The sequence below is a fragment of the Suricata suricatta genome, chromosome 8 (assembly GCF_006229205.1).
Source record: "Suricata suricatta isolate VVHF042 chromosome 8, meerkat_22Aug2017_6uvM2_HiC, whole genome shotgun sequence".
Lineage (NCBI taxonomy): Eukaryota > Metazoa > Chordata > Mammalia > Carnivora > Herpestidae > Suricata > Suricata suricatta.
In genome coordinates this window covers 5,930,986-5,950,797 of record NC_043707.1, presented here as the reverse complement: position 1 = coordinate 5,950,797, position 19,812 = coordinate 5,930,986, and the positions used below count along the sequence as shown (strand labels likewise).

Here is a 19,812-nt window from a genome sequence, read left to right as displayed (position 1 = left end):
TGAGGGTTGAAGGGGAAGGGGGAGGGGGGAAGAGAGGTGGTGGTGATGGTGGAGGGCACTTGAGGGGAAGAGCACTGGGTGTTGTATGGAAAACAACTTGACAATAAAATATTGAAAAAAAAATAAAAAATAAAAAATAAAAATAAATAAAATAAAATAAAATAAAATCCTAGTATCTCCAGAGAAAACTCAATGCCAGAGCCAAATTCTGCTGTCCCTCTTCCGGAAGTGGCTAGGGATCAACAAGGAGGTTGTGGTTTCAAAAAACATAAAGGGGGGGGGGCAACAAACCAAACCTCCATCCTTCCTCAACTTACTGTAATGACAGCAAATTAAGTGACCCAAGTAATCCCTGAATAACTTACTGTATGTCACCCCAAAGGGGAGTTATTCTAGAGAGATTGGAGGAAGGGCATGTATGCTTCCCCCCAAAACTAAATCTGCCTCTGCTCTGAGCTTATCTTGTTTAGAGAAGGATTACTGAAGTCTTGTTGGCAGACGGAGTTTCATTAGCGTCGTGCACTCTACATGGCGATCACGTGCGCCACGCCACATGGACACCATGTCCAGGACTCCGTGCTCACCACGCTACATGTGGTCACGGGACCGTGTCTCGCCAGAGTAGGTGGTTCACTGGAGCAGGTCACAGTGAGGGCCCGGGAGCCACTCTGGGGCTGGTGACTTGTTGAAACGTATTCCCCGGCTAAATCACGAATTACATTCAGAGGAACAAATGACTTCTTGTGAAAGGCCACTCTCTACTTACCATTTGTATAAGGGTTGACAGTCTTTTTATTTGTCATTACACGTGCTGTGGCATTATTTACCTACGCACAGAGAAAACTCAAATGAGCACATATGCCAGGACCAGCCCACAGTTCAATTAGTTGCATGCATTATGACTGTGATTACTTATTAAAAAAAAAAAGAAACTAAAATGCATTTTAATTTATAAAAGGCAGTAGATGCATAACAAAATCATACATTTTTATAATTACATTTACTTCATAACCATTTTAACTTACAAATCATTTCAATAAAGCAATGTCATATCATTTAAAAGTTTAATAAGGAGACAGTAAAAGCAAATTAAAAGGAACTGCATAATTGAAGATTGAAAAGCATGCATGTACTCCATGGTAACACAGAAACAATAAATATTTTTAAACACAAACTAAAATTCATATGAAGGAACATGCAGTGGAGTAGAAGAGGGAAGAGACAAGTACAGGGAACATAAACGTCAAAAAAGGAAGGAAAAGAAAAAAAAGGGACAAACAAGATTGAGCCGTGTGCAACACTTCAGGAAGGAAGAACCATCGGGAAAGCACATCTAGCATTCAACACTAGGAACAAGAGCCTTTGACATCGCAAGAATTAACAAGATCATTCAAGCTTGAAAGTCACAGCTAACAAAAGGATAAGAGAGAGGGTGCATCGTTTAACACAATATGGAGTTAACAATCTGAGTAAGATGTGCACTGTCATATCCCAATCCAATCAGTGCCTCCCAGGCTCGCTGAGAACGTACACTCAATTACAGGCGTACCGGTACCCAAAAAAATAGAGCATCAAGAAAACTTAATACGACAAGTCAAAAAAATCCACGTGGTATATATATGTATATAATCAGCACTAAGTACGTGAAGCGGCCGATGGACTTCACCACTTACCATTCACCACCATCGCCAGCATGGGTTTGTGTACAGTTACCATGGTTACTGAGAGTTTGGTGAGGGGCCTAAGCGTTATCGTCGAGGGGGGAAAATGAAAGGCAAAATATGCAACATCTTACTCCAAAGACTAAAGCATTTTTAACTGGTTTTTTTTTTTTTTAAGTTTTAACAAATATAACCCTGTGGCCATGTTGAGGGAGATCCAGTGGCAGAAGGAATAGATTCTGAGTATCGAATGTTAGCATCTTTTATATTGATTTATTATTTTTATTTTCAGTGAAGAAGGGCCAGATACTGAACAGGAAATCCTGTTCCGTTATTCACTTTACCAAAATGACACAAAGATTCCAACTGGCTTGTTTAAAAAAAAAAAAATGAAAGGTTCTGTGACAAAGATCTCTCATTTTTTTTTTTTTTTTTTTTGGGTAAACAACTGTGCATTCAAATGCTCCTGCTTTCACCATTTGGCTCAATTTAGACACCACTGTGGATCCCTCGTCAACCCTGCAGTGGAAAGAGAAAGAAAAGAAAAAAAAAAAAGAGGAAAAAAAAAAGAAAAAAGAAACTGCTCTGTATTTTGTCTTGTTTTGCACTCTGTCTCCCCTGGCTGGGACCCTACTGCACCCATTGATGATAAAACACAAAAACTTAAAAAAAAAAAAAGTTCAGATTAGCCTTTCCTTTGTCTCTCTTTTGCCATTTACCTTTTCATCAATAATAAGAATAACAGGATAAAGTAAAATTTAAAAAAAAAAGTAAGGCCAGTTTTCCTTTTTATATATAAATATATATAAATATATATATATATATAAACAGTGAGAAGGGACAGGGTCACATACGAAACACAGTGATGCATCCGGCACGACGAATGAGCGCGAAGCAGACATTTATGAAAAAGATGAAAAGGAAAATATTTTGGACATGCACCTCGATTTTACGGCCCTCTACCACGGTGCCGTGTAATTTCTCCCTCGCCCTGTCCGCATCGGCACTATTTTCGAAAGTTACGAAACCAAATCCCTGCATGCAGGAGGGAAGAGGGAAAACAACATGCAGATTATTATTATTCCAGTCAACGACCACTGCGGAACGTTCTCTCGCTTTAAGTTCTATTGCTTGTCCTGGCTTCAGTTCTGTAACATGCAAATTAGAGAAATTATAAGGATACGAAGGTGTGCAATAAGTAAGCGACACATGTGAACGAGATTTTTTTTTCTGTCAACCTGTGATCTGTAACCCCCTGAAGAATTCAAAGGATACCAAAGATACCTCTCTACATGACACTACAGAAGAAAATAACTCTAATGGAAAGGAAATGAGATCCAAATCAATTTACAGTGTCTTCACAGAGAAGAAAATGAAATAACGGGACGGGTGGGGGGTAAAAAAAAAAAAAAAAAGGAACCGCTTTCTGGACATGCAAATTAAGAATAAAATAAAATAAAACGTGTGCACAAAATTCAACAATGAATGCCAAAATCTTCTAACATTGCCTACAGAGTCATGCCGTGTGGATTTAAGAACATCTCTTCTTCATGCAATTTTAGGGTTATTCAAATTTGTCAAGTTTACAGCCTTTACTTCTCAAAAATAAAAATTAGAAGCCTAAAAAAAAGGAAAGACCTTTTTTTATAATAAATCTTAAACTCTTTGATCTAATAAACAAAAATCACATGAAATGAATTGAAATAAACATCAGTTGATTAATAACAATGCAAACAGTTCAAGTAACTTTTTTATATTAATTACCTCCCCCACCCCACCTCAAAAACAGACACCCCTCTAAATCTGTCAGCTTTCCAGGCTACTTCATTAACCGAAAAGGGAAATGTATACATACATATTTTAACATTCTAACATATTATCTTGACATTCATTTCTCAAGTCAACATGTAGAAAATACAGAAGCTTTTGTTAATAGAACGGTATTCACAATAACACTTTGGGCACTTCCTCTCTTACTGATAGGTAACAAATTAGACCCTCTACTTCACCACTGGCATATTTTGTTTTAATATTTCAGCCTCGGAAAATCAACCCCACTAAACGTCACATTGTCAAAATCCACCTTTTTTTCCTTCACTGACACTGTTCCTAAGAAGAGTACAGAAAATATGACACATTATTTTTAAAACCCCTAAAAATATTTGTACATCTTGTTCAGAAATATACACCAACCTTTTGAAACCATTCCAGTGTAAATCTGCCCAACGCTTTCTCGTTCTCACAGCGTAAACTAGGTGACACCACGCAGGGTGCTGGTGAACGTCAACAAGGGGACAGGCTGGTTTTGAGCTTAATCGGGGCAGTCTGACGTCCAGCGTCATTAACAAAATAGACAGTAATTGTAAATAACAAGTTATCCTAACCAACTGGTGCCAACCCCTCACTAGGCTGCTACCGTGATTTCCAAAGCTCTGGGTATTGCCCACAGAGGTGTTGCCCTCATGCCCGAGCAGCCAGAACTTTCCAGCATCAATATGGGCTCATCAGTAGAAGATACCAGCTGTGGATGGACTCCAGTTAAATTAAATGTTATTCGACAGAATTCAATAGAGAAAAAAATAAGCAGCTTTACTTTGGAGGACTGGACTGAAGAATCTTTTATAATATTTCCCACAGACAGGTCTGGATTATTTGATCGATAGAAGACTTTATGCTCTGTAACAGAAGGGACTGCTTGGTCTGATACCTCACTGGTAATACGCTCACGTCAGACACCCAAATAGACTGGGTAACTGATTAGTTTTGAAATAATGACCCTTCAATGGACTAAAGACAAGATTTGGAGGGGTTGCTCTATTAATGGCTCTGACTCTTGGCCAGTGGGTCTCAAACTTGGTTGCACAATGAAAGGAACCGGGGAGCACACCGTATTGAACATGTAGATGCCTGAGAGGGCTCGTGTCTACCTGATCAGAACCCCAGACCGGAGCCCAGAAATCTGTTTGTTGAAAAAGCTACTGTGTGGGGCAGCAACTCCATGTGCATGGCCTCTCCTATCTCCGGGCACCCTTGAAGGAACGTTGTGGTTCACTGCATGAGGTAGAACATCACGTTGCCCACTTCCAGGGCACAGCCTATGGAGAGGGTGAGTTTTGGAGGTGGACAGCCATCTGACTGGGTTAGCTGGATCTGAGGTGCAGGGGTACAGCCCTCATTTTATGGTAATGTCCACTTTGTCCCCTCAAAACCTAACTCCCAGCAGTCACAGAACGTCACACAGCTGACAGATAAGGGCAGCAAGGACGATGGCTGGGGCACTGGCAACTCTCCCCAATAAGCAAAGAAAGCGCACAGTCTGAGCCTGCTTGATGGAGGGTTCTGGGGCCTCACTGCTATCCGCGGGTGCCAGTCACCAGAACCACGGTGCCCGGTGACATGGAACATGCGACCCACCTGCCAAATGTCATCCCAAAGAATCACGTCATCATGATTCTCGTCTGACCCCAGGGAAGACTCTACTGGCCTAAAATCAGCACTATGTGCGTCAGGGAGGCACGAAGGTGGAGATTTGGAATCCCAAGGAAAGTTTGTAAACTACAAAAGCAAGCAGTTCACTATATTCCCAAGTTTTCGCTTTGTCTTGAAGGAAGATAATAAACCTGTGGATTCTTATTCTGACTCTCATTTTCGGCTAAACAGCGCTCTCTCTCTTTTTTTAGCTTGCGGTTCTCAATACTTCTTCTTTCCAGCTGCTGAGATGACTAGTTAAGATTCTGGGAAGTTGGTTTGCTCCGGACACACTCCCCAAACACCAAAGGGACTGTCTGTCCTACCTTGCCCGTTGGACAGCCATGCCTCCCCACGAGGCACGAAGCGATACAGCCCCCCTGGGCCAGAAGACTGCCAGGATTCTTAGCTGGGAGAGCTGCCAGCGACCTGGAGGTTCTCAGGCACCCTCTCCGCCAAGCGCAGGTGCTGGGCAAGTCCGAGACCAGTGCTGAGGCTACTTCCTTAACCTGCCCCAGGGTCAGAATTCTCTCTCAAGGAAACCACAACTTGGAGTTCTTAAAAACATTCTGAATATTTTTGTCTCTGCCTTACAAAGGGGGAGCACAAGCAGCACTTCTGGACTTGGCCTGAGAGCACGGGAGGAGGTGCACGGCTGGAAGTGGAGCCCTGGAAGACCTCAGGTGCACGGGCCCCCGCAGGAGGCGGGAGGACAGGCACTGTGCCCAGGGCTCACCCAGGAGAGGGCTGCAGCTCAGAGATCTGGCACTGTGGGCATGAAAAGGGGGCTCCCAAGAAGGGCTGCAAGGCAGGTGGGACTTGCTTAAAGTCTTTTGTGAACCTGGGGCACCCGGGCGGCTCAGGAGGTTAGGCGTCTGACTCATGGTTTCTGCTCAGGTCATGATCTCATGGTTCGTGAGTTCGAGCTTGACATCGGGCTGGGTCCTGACATCACAGAGCTTGCTTGGGATTCTGTCTCCGTCTCTCTTTGCCCTTCCCCTGCTCACTCTCTGTCTCTCTCTCTCTCTCAAAAAATAAACATTAAAGAAAAAAAAGTAATGTGAACCATGAATTCCGACCTTCTCATATCCCAATTATTTTTCTGTTTTGGTTTTGAGGTATAGGGTTAAGGTGATACCTTTTTTTTTTTTGTATTAATGCAAATATAACATTTTGCACCTAAATAAAGGCTCTGGAGCACCCAGGGCTAAAGACGGCACTTTTTTTTTTTTTTTCATCTTATGTGAAAATCCAATTCCTCTAGTTGCTAGTGCAAAGAACTATCTAGAAGAGGGGCTGCCAATGCCAGTCTAAAGCTTGAGTTTCCTGTGGGGCTCAGAGTTCCACACCTCACTTCTTCCCACCCACCAGAGCACATGCGCACCTTCTCCTGGGAAGTCCACCTGACTCACCTCCTTACCTGGGAAATGTGTACTCAGGAGAATGTTCACTCCCGGCTTAGATGTCCCTTCCTCCCAGAAGTCTTCCCGTTCCCAACAACGACGGGCTGCCTGCTTGGCTTTGCAGCAGCCGCTCACCAGCTGCTCACTTGCTAAAGAGTACAGCCCGCAGTAGTGCATTTGTGCCCCCCTGATCCTGCAGCTACTCAGGAAAACCTAGGAGGACAGGAAGCGCTTCTGTCTCCCTCACCATGGATCCTCCTGTCTTCTTATACCTGGAATAGAACGAGTCCTCACAGGCAGCTACAGAATCAAAGACCAGACTGCATATTTCCTATGTACATTCAGAGTATGCACCGGGGTGCATGGGTCACTCAGTCAGGTAAGTGTCCGACTCTTGGTTCCGGCTCTGGTCATGGTCTCACAGTTCGTAGGTTCAAGTCCCACATCAAGGTCTGTGCTGACAGTGCAGAGCCTGCTTTGTCTTCTCTCTCTCTCTCAAAATAAATAAATAAATAAATATTTTAAAAAAGGAAGTAGATCTCACTGGCTAGATCCCCCAAACACTCTACTTCAGAGCTAAACAAAATGTTTTTTAAATCCCCTAAAAGGTTAAAAAAAAAAAGAAGAAAGAAAAAAAAGGAATTAGAGGATCTCTCACCCCTACATGCTGTTAAATTCTGATTTTTAAAGTCTGGCACATCTTTTTAAAATGTGGTTTCCCTGTATACTTGCTATCTGTGTGTACATGAACTATTTACGCTCTACATTCTCAGGATAATAGAGGCATTGCCTGTGTCTGTGCAGGATCCATGCGCGCGCACGCGCACACCCCAAATGCCCCGGACACACCGCTGTACTCACTGAGCACTGCATGACCTGCCTCAGGGACCCTCTCCAAAGACAATGGCCAGAAGATGAGCTCCTGGCTCTTAAGGGCCCACCTACTTCCCGGCTGCTTCTCCTGCACCAGAGGATGAGAATGAGGTCCTCACGAAGGTCGAGGTTCCTCAACTATTTAAATGGAAATGTGCCTTTAAATAGGGCCCTTTCCCATGGAGGAGAATGCCAAGTGTGAAAAATGTCCCCATGTGTGCTGTTGGCCCTATTTAGCAGGTGCCCCGAAGGACCATCTGGATGACACTCCAGTCAGCACCTGCGAGACGGGTTCTTTCCGAGGAGTATTTTTGATGTCCCCTAATCAAAAGGAAAAAGCAGGTTCACAAAGTCAGTCTCTGGATGCAGCACACTTAAATGGTCTTCGTCGCTAAAGCCCCAGAGACAGGCTAATCATGGCAATGACGGAGGAAGCATTAAAAATAGTATCTCCACTGTACTTTCAAAATAGCAAACGATATTCTTCTAATGTCCCCAAACAGCTCTCGAAAGGAATTAAATAGCTTTTTTCCAACTGGCAAGTGTTAGAAAACAAAATATAAATTAAATATAAATTTTAAAAAAATCTTTAAAAGCAGTAGTGTTATAGACTCAGGATTAGAAGACAGCTGGCCAACATTCTGGGTCATCTTCTAGGATTTTTGTCAGGAATGCATCGGGCCAGAGTGCAAAGGATTAGGCTGCATACACTTTTTTTTCTTTTCTTTCCATTTTCAAAGATTTTAATTTTGAGTAATCTCTATACCCAATGTGGGGCTCGAACTCAAAACCCTGAGATCAAGAATCACAGGTTCTATGGACTGAGCCAGCCAGGCACCCCTGGGCATGTTTTTTCTTAATGCACTTTGCATTACAGATATAGAAACGGCCTCTGTAATGATTTTCATATGAGAAGCAGAAAGTTGACTTACATTTCTCCCATCCTAGAGGTCCCATCACTGATATATATATAAATTTTTGTTAACGTTTATTCATTTTTGAGACACAAAAAAGATAGAGCTTGAGCAGGGAAGAGGCAGAGAGAGAGGGAGACACAGAGTCTGAAGCAGCCTCCAGGCTCTGAGCTACGTGTCAGCAAAGAGCCCAGTGAAGGGCTTGAACTCAAGAACTACAAGATCATGACCTGAGCTGAAGTCAGAAGCTTAACTGACTGAGCCACCCAGATGTAAGCCCATCACTGATATCAGAATGACTAAAATATCCAAAATTATGGAAGAGTAAGGTCCCTGAACTAGCAGAACCAGAGAGTATAAAGAATTGATCCTTTTTTCCCCTCATCTGGTATACGGCAACATCATTTTGGCTATGCAGAGAATACTGGATTTTCCTTCCTCACAGCTGCCTGCTGCATCCTATTCGGGAGGCAAAGCGTGCACACTGCCCAGGGAATAACACATTCAAATGCTTGCTTCATGGGAAGGAGGTGTGCTCTGCCCAAGAGAGCTGGCATGGCCCCCTTAGAAAAACACAGCTCATCTCGCAATCCTCCGGGATGTTAACTTGTCCCAAAGTCGCCTGTGTAAGTAAGGAAAGTTACGGGGCTAAATCCAGTATCTCTCCATTTCTGGTAACCGATTTGTCCCAATATCCACTTTCATAGTCTGAAGATGTAAGAAGGGAGCTTAGAATTTCCAACAGCTTGGGGACTGACACCCTGAGAACAAGGCAGAGCTATGGAAACGGGTCACTTTCTGGCTGCTGAGAGGTCAATCTCTGGGGCCCTTCCTAGGACCGTACTGCTCAGTATCTAGTGCCGATGCCGAATGGGCTGTTTTCCCCGAGGGAGATTCTAAGAGAGCCGCTGAGCCTTCTGTGAGTGCAGGGGGAATGGGGGCGCGTTAGCAACCACAGAACACCAGCGGCCAAAGGGGCATTTTGCATTCAGATGAAGTGTCAGTGCCTGTCAAAGACAGGGAAAACTCAGTGTTTCTAACTTTAACAACAGGCCTGGAAGGTTGCGTAAAACAGATTGCTGGGCTCCTGTCTGATTAGGCCTGGGTTGGACCCTGAGAATTTGCATTTCTAGTAAGTTCCTAAGTGCTGCTGCTGCTGCGGGAACTGTATTTCCATGACCACGGACTGATACAGTGGAGAGATGTGGGCCTTTCCCCCCGCAACGTATTTCCAGGCTGAGGGCACCTTTCCATATAAGCCCTGACTTTACTAACACTCTTAGCTCTAGGAAAACCTTCTTACAAATTGGTCTGCTAAGGGGGGAAAATTCAAAGCAATGGCGAATGGCAAAATGTGGAGTGGTAAACATACTAAGGAATACGATCACATTCAAAAGGTTGGTGTATGTGAAATTTTCTCCCCTACAACCCAGGAAAATAACTGCACTTTATTAATACAGAATAATCACATATTTACCTGCGCATGAGACTATCAACTCACTTTTTAATATAAAGAACATAATTATCACTGAAAAACAAAAATGTAGCAACAACATTATTTTTTAGGCATGGGTAATTTTCCTCTGGAAACTTGATATATTTATATATAGATAAATAAATAGTTAGATAGGTATAAAACAGCAATTTTAAATTACCCCCCTCATACATTTACACGGAACCCAATGTATTTCCCACCATTTTGGAACCTGGAGGAGGTCTCTAAAACTCCCAGTGAGGTGCATTTTCACAATGTGCTAATTAAAACAGTGCAGTTGTTTTCCATTATGCATAGCAAATGTTTAAAAATAAGCTAAACAATCCTGAAGTAAATTAAATTGCTTACCTTTGAGCCTCGCTCATTAAAAATAATTTCAACATCTAAGATTTTACCAAATTGCTGCAAAGAAATAGAAATGTTTTATAAGCGAGAGAAATGGAGTAAATCATATTATGCACACTGGTAATTGTACCCCAAGTCAGAGGGTTTTTTGTTTTCCTCCTTTAATATCAAGGATAGACATTTTAAGTTGTTTTCTCCTTAGAGATCTGCTTGAACCAGAGAAAGCGGAACCCCGCACAGACTTCTGTCTTGTTGGGTACCCCACCACGTGAGAAGGTGTAGCACTGGCCTGTGGCAAATTGTATAGTCAGATGGTTATTTCTATTTTCTTTTTTCTATGTGTGTGCAAAATAACTTTCCCAGGCACTGAGCAGCAGAGATGAAAACGGGCTTGCGTGTAAACGGATTCTCTTAGGCTAGTCTACTCCACCAGCCGCTGGGAGCAACCTCTGTGCTGAGGTGTGGTTTTCACAGTAAAATATCCAAGCAGAATCTGGGGGGAGGAATGTGGTCCTTGGCCCCAGCACAAGCCAGAGGAACAGCAAGGCCATGAAAGAAAGCCAAGGACAAACAGATAAAAGCAAGATCTTCCACGTGGACGTCCTTCGCAATCAGACACCAGCACAGTTGTGATTGGCCCTCGGGCTGAAATGTACTTCTCTCAAGATGGTTCCCCATTTGTTAAACAAACAAATAGATTTCAGACAATTAGCAGGAAAAGACTCTATAAGAAGTGAAAGCAAGTTGACTTATTCAAGCCTGGAAACACAGTTTCAGATTACAAATAGGGCAGGGTAACTCACAGATGCCTAGTTAAATTTAAATTTCAAAATTTTCAGGATAATTACATTCCCTGCAATATTTAAGACATACCTATACTTAATAAGATATGTTATCGAACATTCAAATTTCACTGTTGTTATCTTAGTTTTCCTAAGACTAAAGCTCGGAGTCCTAGGGAGACGTGCACATCAAACAATTTGTGATTCATACTTTTAAAAACCCTGAAACCAAAAGCATCTGATAGTCCAAGATCTTTTCCCCTTGACATAGGAGTCCCTTCCTTTTTCTAGCTTGGATGAAGTACAGTGGGCATTTCTCTTGTTTTTTGCGTGTGCAGCGGGGAGAGGGTGTGTGAAAGTGTGAGGCATGGCTCAGGAGAAGTTCTCCTGATGCAGAGTAAGGGCGAGCGCTCCTTTCAGCGATCAAAAAATAAATGGAACCACACGAAGTAGTGTGTCCATTCTTTTTTCTTTATTTTGAGATTTTGTAGTATTCCATTTGCTTCTGCAGCCTAGAATTTTAGTGCATCTTTCGTTGCCCTGGGAGAGTCTGTGTTCTGTCTCTTTCCCCCAGGGAGAAAGCATTAAGCGCCTCCCTGTTGCAAGAGGACAAAGTGGCTGGGAGGGACAGGAAAGGAGCCACAGGTAAGAACACAGAGAAGGAGAGACAGCTCCCGGGACCCCTGTTCACAGGATACCAGGGGCCCCGAGAATAAGTGTCAAGAGGGTGCTACCAAGATTTGAGAAGAAAATCATTTGAAACATAAAGAAGCTATCCTTTGGAATATACAAATACACCTACCTTCCTTGGAAAGGCAGAAAAAAAACCATGCTCATTCCAGGTGAAGAGAAAGAGCTCAAAACCTTGAAACAAAAGTAGTTCTATGAGAAAAAGGGAATCCAAAGCTATGACATGGAAACGTGCGCATCCCTCAGGATGCGGAGGCGGTCAGGGGACCGCGCGCGGAATCTGCCTTGGGGAGCGGACCTGGCTCTCCTCTTCCGGGAGGAGGGCTAGGAAGAAGGAAGAATCACCGGGCTGGGAGGGGCCAGCAGGAGAGATGGCAGCACCAACAGACTCGCACGTAACTCATCCTGCAAGTGATGGACACTCTAACTTCCTTTTGGTCAAGAGAATGTTCTCCAACGGAGCATTTTCTGTACCCGAGATTTGGGCAGAGGAAGTTGTTAAAAATAGAAGAAGAAAACTTTCAGGTTTGGGAAATGCGGGATTTGCCGTTGAAAGGGGAGCTGAATTTCCCAGTAAAAACTCCTCCCGCGTGTGAATGCCTCAGACGCAGCGATTTTGCTATAACCTCCTTAGAATATTCAGTCCACACAGATGCTATCATATTTATTTCAGGTCTAAGAGCATGAAAGCACACATACTTATGAGCAGGGAAGCTTGAAAAGGATTCCTTCCAAAACCACGAAGCAAATGTCATCTACGGAACATTCTGTAAGCAGTCAACATGAAAACACTCCCTTTAAAATAAGATCGGGTTGAGACAGAACCAACCGATCAAGAAGTAATCCTAGCAGGTGTCATTCCCTAAATGAAACAATGACACCATATGCCCTGAACTGGTCTCGAGTGTTTGCCTTTCTGGCGGTTGATCGGGCGGGTGATTCTCAGCGCCAGCAGAGTGAGCGGCAAGAATACTGGTGTGAGCCCCGTTTCGAAGACAGCTGCATACTATAGTTAGAGTAGCAACAGTTTAGTTGGGAAGCGGGGTACTCATGATGTAAACACAGCTGGCGCACGTTCAGTTCAAACAGACACGGCTCACTCGCAGACATTATCTCGCATTTGCCTGCTCAACGCCCGTGGTTAGCCACGTCCCACCACTCCGAATCCACGCGAGGCGTCGCAGCAGCTGTATCAAGAACAAAATCCAGAAGCTTACAGGCACGCATGGGGGCAGATATGTACCAGGCGTTTTTAGAGATTCTCAGATCAAATAATATTTCCCCGAAAAACCATGAACGATGTTCAACGGTTACAGCATAAAACATGAAAGTAAAGGGTAGTTCAAAGAGTGCACTTGGAGGCTAAGTAAAGGCGCCATCTCAGTTTTCTGAGGGATGGCTTCATGTCTGGAATGCAGAAATTAGGAGGCACCAGGCCAGGTCCCCCTGAAAATGGCTTCACTGCTTCTAGTAGCATGATGCATGGAACTTGGCAGTGACACTAGAGGGATAGGCACCTCTATTTTATTATAAAGAGGTTTCGTGAAAGCTGTTTGTTTTTTTTGTTTTGTTTTTTGTGTTTTTTTTTTTTTGCATGTTCTGAATGTCCTGTGGTCTGTTTTTGGGTGACTATGATGAGTGATTTCAGTAGATCAGATATGATGCCCAGAGGGCTTGTAGTTTGATAACAAAAGCCAGGCTGTGCTCTCAACAAGGTACTGGGCAAATGTGAATCCTATACTCCATGGGTGATGATTTCTGAAGAGTCCTATGATGCAGTGTGCCCTGTCAGTGGTCTGGATATAGTATAACTACCTCTCTCGCTCAAAACCGAGATATGTGTGCACTTTTAAATGTCAGGCTAAAGAATCATTCTGTTCAAGAGCAAGCCATTATACTCTATTTGCTGGAAATCCCCACATTTCTTTCACGGGATCATCAAGACTTCAAACTAAAGAAAGGATACCCTCAGGAATGCTTCCTGAAATCAGGACAGAGCTCAAGAATGAAGTAGCCAGGCCAGAGGCAGTATCTCCTTCAGTGAAACATCCAGAACCAATGCCGCTGGATTTGTTCCCCCTGGGCCCCAACTGGTGTTTGGCTCCCAGTGGCTCCACTGTGGCCATATAACTTCTTGACCAAAGAATGTTATATGCAAGAAAAAAAGAGAGAGAGAGGGAGGAAGAAAGGCAAAAAGAAATGAAGGAGGGAGGAAGAAGGAAGAAAGGAGAAAGGAAGGAAAGAAGGAAGGAGAAAGGAAGGAATGAGGAAGAAAGAAAGAGAAGAAAGGAAAGAAAGAGAGAGAGAAAGAAAGAAAGAAGGAAAGAAAATCTGGATAGTTAGAAGTCTTAAATGCCAAACACTAGGACAAATTCATCTGAAGGCGGGGGAAATAAAGACTATCCAGTACTGAAGTACATGGTGGAAACAAGTGACCAGAATCACAACGAACAGGCCCTGAAGCCACAAATTAAAAACAAAATGTGAGGCTCGTGCAGTGACCACCAGGCCTGCAGAAGTTGCAAACTCCGCGGCTGAATTATTAATGGCTGCAAAAGTTGTTACGAACGTGGCCAGGTTTTAGGCAGTTTGAGAATGGCGCTTCCTTGTTTGTCTTGTTTTGGTTTTGGCTTCAAATCCCCAGGGTCACACTTAACAAAAGAGACAAAGGAGAAAAGCCTGAAAATCTTGGAGAGGGTTTTTTCCACGCAGCCATCCCCATTCTAGTCCCTGTTAAAGTGAAGGGACAAAGGCAGCACAGAGCGAGAAGAGGCGGACAGAGATCCCATGCCCAGACGACTTGGACAAGACCCGAGTGAAGTCAACATGTGGTACGTGACGGTAACCACGACCCTCACAAGAAACCACACTAATGTGGTTCTCAAGCGGAATGTGGGGGCCACTGAGAATGTTTACAGATGCCTTTCGATGTGATTCATGCCGCTGAGTGTGTCCTATCCCCAGAATGGGTTTGCCGCCACCAACATTCGGCTGGGGAAGGACAGGTTTTTAGCACTGAAGTCCCGTTCCTTCAAAACACTGGTTGTGAACCAAAGGGGCCTTAGCATTGTTACAACGAATCCAGGAATCAGCATGTGCCTGAACATTTTCATAGCTGAAACTTCTAAAAAAAAAAATACACATCTCACGCACTCTTAAAATGAGCACAGATGCTGTTTGTGATGAGCAAAATTAATTTCAATATCACTGAAGGCACGCTGCATTTTCTTAATTGATACTAAGCATATCTATCATCTTGTCAGGTCGACGACGTCTTGTCAGTTGCTTCAAGTGTTTGACTTTTACAAACACTGGCTCTGAAACCAGCAGGTTGTGATCACAGCTTGACAATGCCACTGCGTTCGATCTTTGGCAAGACTCTGCTCTGCACCACTTGCCGGCCCGTGAGAGCGCAGAGCCTCAGGTATCCAGGCACGCAGGATGCCTTCTTTGGGAGTTCCAGCGGTGGATTTTTCCAGTATGTGTCTGACTTAGCTTTGTAGCCCTCTGGTGACTTTCAAGATGACAGAGAAGCCCAGGGAGGGAAGTGCCCCTGCGGGGCAGGGAGAGGGGAGCTGCAGTGAGTGACACTCTAAAAGAGCACCAGGATGGTCATTAAGAGGGGCAAACTCAAAGCCAACATCCAGTGACACCTGATGAGGGAAGATGGACCACAGAGCAAGACTTTCTAACCTGACGTGGAGAAAGAAATCTAATTCCTCTGGCTGCCATCATTCAAACCTGGTCTCACTGGTTTATACACACTTAACCTCCACTTCCACTTTGAATGCTCTGCACTTTTCAAAGTCATCTTTGACCTGAGAGTGCCCGAGGGTATCTCTACTCTGCAAGAGTTAGAGGGCTCAACTCAAGGTTATTACCAAACGAGGGAGATAAAGTGCAGAAGCTGACCTTTTCCTCTGAAATGTCAAGATTCAAGTCTGGGTATCTGAATATTAGGACGCTTGCTCTGCCTTTGTGTCAGGTGCGTGGTTGATAAACATCATGCATGTTAAAGAAATAAAAGGTACAAGCAAGCTAACCCCAGTCGCGGAGTGATGAGTGGGAGCCCCCTTTTACGGGGGATGGGTGTGTGAGGTCCACTCCGCCCGGGATTAGGCATTCAAGTTTGGCCTCTTATTCCTTCTGTATTATCTGCATCCCTCCACGAACTCTTAGAAGAAGAAACTTCCAGCAGTCAACCTTTCCTCTAAGTCAAATGCTAAGGGTGTCATTCTGTTCATGGAAGGCACAGATACTTCCCATCGATATTGGGAAGGACGTCATAAACAAACAGGCTGAGTACATTTGCAAAAACCACAACCACAACCACAACCACCACCACAACAAACTAAGGCTTATCTAAGCCCTGTCAAGAGTTTTATCCTTTGGTGGAACTGAGCCCAAAGACATGGCTAACTCATTCCTTCTCAAGGGGGACACTGTCAGATTTCATCCAGAACAAGCAGGGGAATCATGCTGTCCCCTGAGGAAGCAACCCTATCCTTTATTTTCTCTAGGTGGGTGGTGGCTTCCACCTTGCTCTGCATTTTGGTCACGGAGCCTGGGCAAGGCTGTCATCTGTGGGGGTAACATGGCAGTGAGGACTTCTGAATCCTCATCACCGACTCCAGGAGAATGTGTACGGCAGGATGCAAGTCAGACTTAGAGGTCTTTAGCTTTTTTTTGTTGTTGTTGTTTTGCTTTTTAATGAAGCTCTATGCAGAACTAATTATTCTCTAGAACTGCATCTGAAGTCTAAGTGCGCAGTGCCTGGGAAAGAGTGAGGTCTATGCAGGAACGTGTCATGATAACGTGGCAGGTTTGAGAGCGACAAGAACCGAAAAGACACAAAATGTTTATGTCAGCCATGACGCGGGGTCCCGGGCCACTTGATTTAGGATCATCAGTGGGCTTCCTTCAACGCTATTTTATCTAGGAGCTCATTTTCTGTTTGGCTTTCCCATTACTAATTAGAAGAACACCATTTGGCAAAGTGGGAACATGGTGAACATACACAAAGAAATTCATACTGAAATCATAAAAGAGATTATGGGCAAAATACAAGTACAGACTAGGGTCTCAAATGCCTTCTCCCCCCTGGGTCCACATCTCACCTTCAGAACTTACATGAGGAAAGGGCTCTGAGGACCCCAGAGCAGGCACTGCAGAGGAGAAATGCACTACTTACGCCAAACATTTGTCGGAGGTCTGGATCTCGGAACCGGAAGGGGATGTTGGAGACGTGCAGCCGTTTGGGCTGGGACTTGTTTTCTGAGTTTTCAGAAGGTTGTGTCTGGGGCTGGCCATCCGTCGGCGCTGCGTCATCTGTCTGCTAAAAGGACATGAGTAAAGAGACTCTGAGTGGACCTGCGTGCTCTTTCCAAACTGCGCTTGCTTCCCCTAAATGGTAGGGAAATGCCAGGACCAAGGAACAAGGACAAGGAAGGAACTGCTGGGTCACTCGTTCATTCATTCATTCATTCACTCAACATTACTGAATATCCCCTGAGGGTCTAATATGGATCTGGGATTCAGTAGGGAGAAAAGCAGACAGAACACACTGCCCTAGTAGAGCGTAATTATTACAGGGGAGGAAAGGCCATGAGCTCATTAACAAATAGAGATGGAGATGGCAGGGGAGAGCACCAGGGAGAAAAATAAAGCCAGGGGGCGGGTGGTTGGTGTGGAGGTATTGGGGGGTCTTAACAGGCAGAGGAAACCTCATCATTGAAGGGAGGAGAGGGTGTAGCCCTTAATCAAAGGTGCCCAAAATCTGAAGATACTGCCTAACTAATTGTTGTGGCCGTGAAGATAAAATATTAGCCAACCTCATGAGAGGCTGTTGGGTGTTCTGTAGTCCAAGCAACCATCTGACTGACTTCATTTTTTTTTTAAGGCTTTAACTTCTTGTGCCTTGACTGTGCAGGGCTATGCTGCCCATTACGGCGGACCCCGTGCGGCTAGTTAAATTTGAATGAATTAAATTTCAATAAAGAGTAAAATCCAGTTTTCCTTCACACAAGCCACACTTCAAGTTCTCAAGAGCCACAGGGGCGAGTGGCTTGCACGTCGGATGGCACGGGCCGCCAGCCTCTCCAGCACGGCCAGACCTCCCAAGGAGCATGTTGGTGTAGACGAGGTCCCAGGATTCACTTAACTCACTGCTCTGCTGCCTGTTCTTTCCAGAATGAAAGTCTGGACAATATGCTGTTACGTCAGCACCAATATACAGACAGGAACTAGGAGAAAAGCCACGGCGACATTTGCTATCATTATAGCCAGGGTGGGTATGGGTACTCTTGGTTCTAGAGATGCTTCTAGAAGCTTTCTCTGAAATGAGCATCTCTTGCCTCTGGGTGGCAGTTGATGCCATTCACATCAGTCAGCTGCTTCTCCAAAACCATGATGGAAAACCTACGTGGAAGCCCATCAAAGCGATGAGCAAAGGGCCAGCCTCACATACTTGTGAACAGTTCAGAAGCATGTAACTGGGACAGAGCAATCAATGCAACCAGCCAGGTATAAAATAACAAAGGCGCAGAGATGGAGACAATTTTCACAAAGTGAAACATATATATGATATTTATATTTACACACATAAATGTTTTATATATGTCATATATGTATCAAAATAACATGGGCATAATTAGTGACTGTCTTGTCAATACGTGTGTTTATTCTAAGACTTCATTTCCATCCTCTTTCCTAATACATCCTGAACTGCATTTTGATGCTTTAAAAATAACTTTTAGTTTTATATTTTTACCAGGGGTGGGGGCAGAAGGGGAGGAGAGAGAATCCCAATCCGCTCTAGGCATGGAGCCTGACTCAGGGCTTGATCCCCCGACTGTGAATCATGACCAGAGCCGAAATCAAGAGTCAGATGCTTAACCCACCGAGCCACGCAGGTGCCCCCTGAGTTGCATTTTGAGGTCGAGACCTCCCAGGGTCTGGCAGGCCACTCTTCCCAGCTGACTTGGTAGCAAAAGCCCCACTGGATGGCTTCTTCCACTTTCAAGGGCTATGTCCTATCAACAACAATGCACTGGGTTGTGCTGCCGGAGTGAACAGGTAGGTAGTGGGATGGGGATAGTCCTCTAACCTGGAAGATGAATGATAATAACAGCCACACCTTCTAAAGCTCTGCGGACACGGAATGCAACAACGTATGCCAGCTTGGCAGACTTCTTGGCACATGACGTATAGTCAGTAAATAGAAAGTAATGAATTTTTAGAGTTATGGTGATTTTTTTTAAAGAATGTCAAAATGAGGAGTGAAAAAGCCTCTCTCAGGTACAGGAAAGGTTCTCATTTGCTTGTTAAGCACTTTTTTACTGAGCAACTACTATTCACTGGATACGTAAGTCAGTCCTCCAAACACACGCAGTTCCCAGTTCAGAGGAGAGAAAGATGGTAGAAACAGACAGTTGTAAAGCTGGGCTCAGAGGGAATCCCAGAGGGATGAGGAGACTTAAATCAGGGACACGATGCAGGTCTTGATGTCCTGAGCGGCTTGCCAGTTCTGGAGGTTATGTTTCGAGTGGGAGAAGTCTAACAGAAGAGATGAAGCAGGCTGTCGCTGTACCCACAGTGGGCAAAGCACAAGCAAAGGCCTGAGGTGAAATGATGCTCTGGATTCAGGAGAGGCCCATGTGTGATCACTGCCGGTGCAGGTGCATGTGAAGGAAGCCACCCTGGGGGGTCCTGGGGGTGGGTTTACAAAAGGCCCCATGCACAGAGCAAGAGTATATGTTTCATCATAAAAACCGTGACGGGCACTTCTGATCACTGCGGGGCATGATGTGACCAGCACAGGATGCCAGAGCTGAGCAATGGCTGACAAATGACACATGCGGGTTGAACGGCTGGCTGAGTCACTGACTGAACAGGTGAAGGGATTACAAGTGTATTGATAAGGTAATGAATGAAGGAGCGAACAGTCCGCTTGGCACCTTCAAGTGATAGTACTGTAACAGCGAGGCTCCAACAGAGCAGGGCGTGTGTTCTCTCTGCTGGTAACAGGAGGTTTGGCCACACAACCACACCGGCGACACGTCCCTGAAAACCCCATGGCCGGGGTCTCAGTACTCTGACCTAAGACGCCAAGTCAGCAAGCCCGGCTGCTGTGCCCCTGAACTTGCAGCCTTAGCTCCTCCCCTCCTCTGGAAAGAAGTTGCT

General features: G+C 44.6%; 1 protein-coding gene across 1 annotated transcript in view; it reads right to left on the bottom strand.

Annotated features, from left to right (window-relative positions):
- The window catches only part of RBFOX1 (RNA binding fox-1 homolog 1), a 330,067-nt gene that overhangs the window by 106,234 nt on the left and 204,021 nt on the right, over window positions 1-19,812 (bottom strand). Inside the window, exons 3-7 of the mRNA XM_029949680.1 lie at window positions 17,985-18,048; window positions 16,823-16,966; window positions 10,163-10,216; window positions 2,604-2,696; window positions 767-827 (exon numbers count right to left, since the gene is read on the bottom strand). Coding sequence (XP_029805540.1) covers window positions 767-827; window positions 2,604-2,696; window positions 10,163-10,216; window positions 16,823-16,966; window positions 17,985-18,048 — 416 coding nt within the window. The remainder of the gene's footprint in view (window positions 1-766; window positions 828-2,603; window positions 2,697-10,162; window positions 10,217-16,822; window positions 16,967-17,984; window positions 18,049-19,812) is intronic.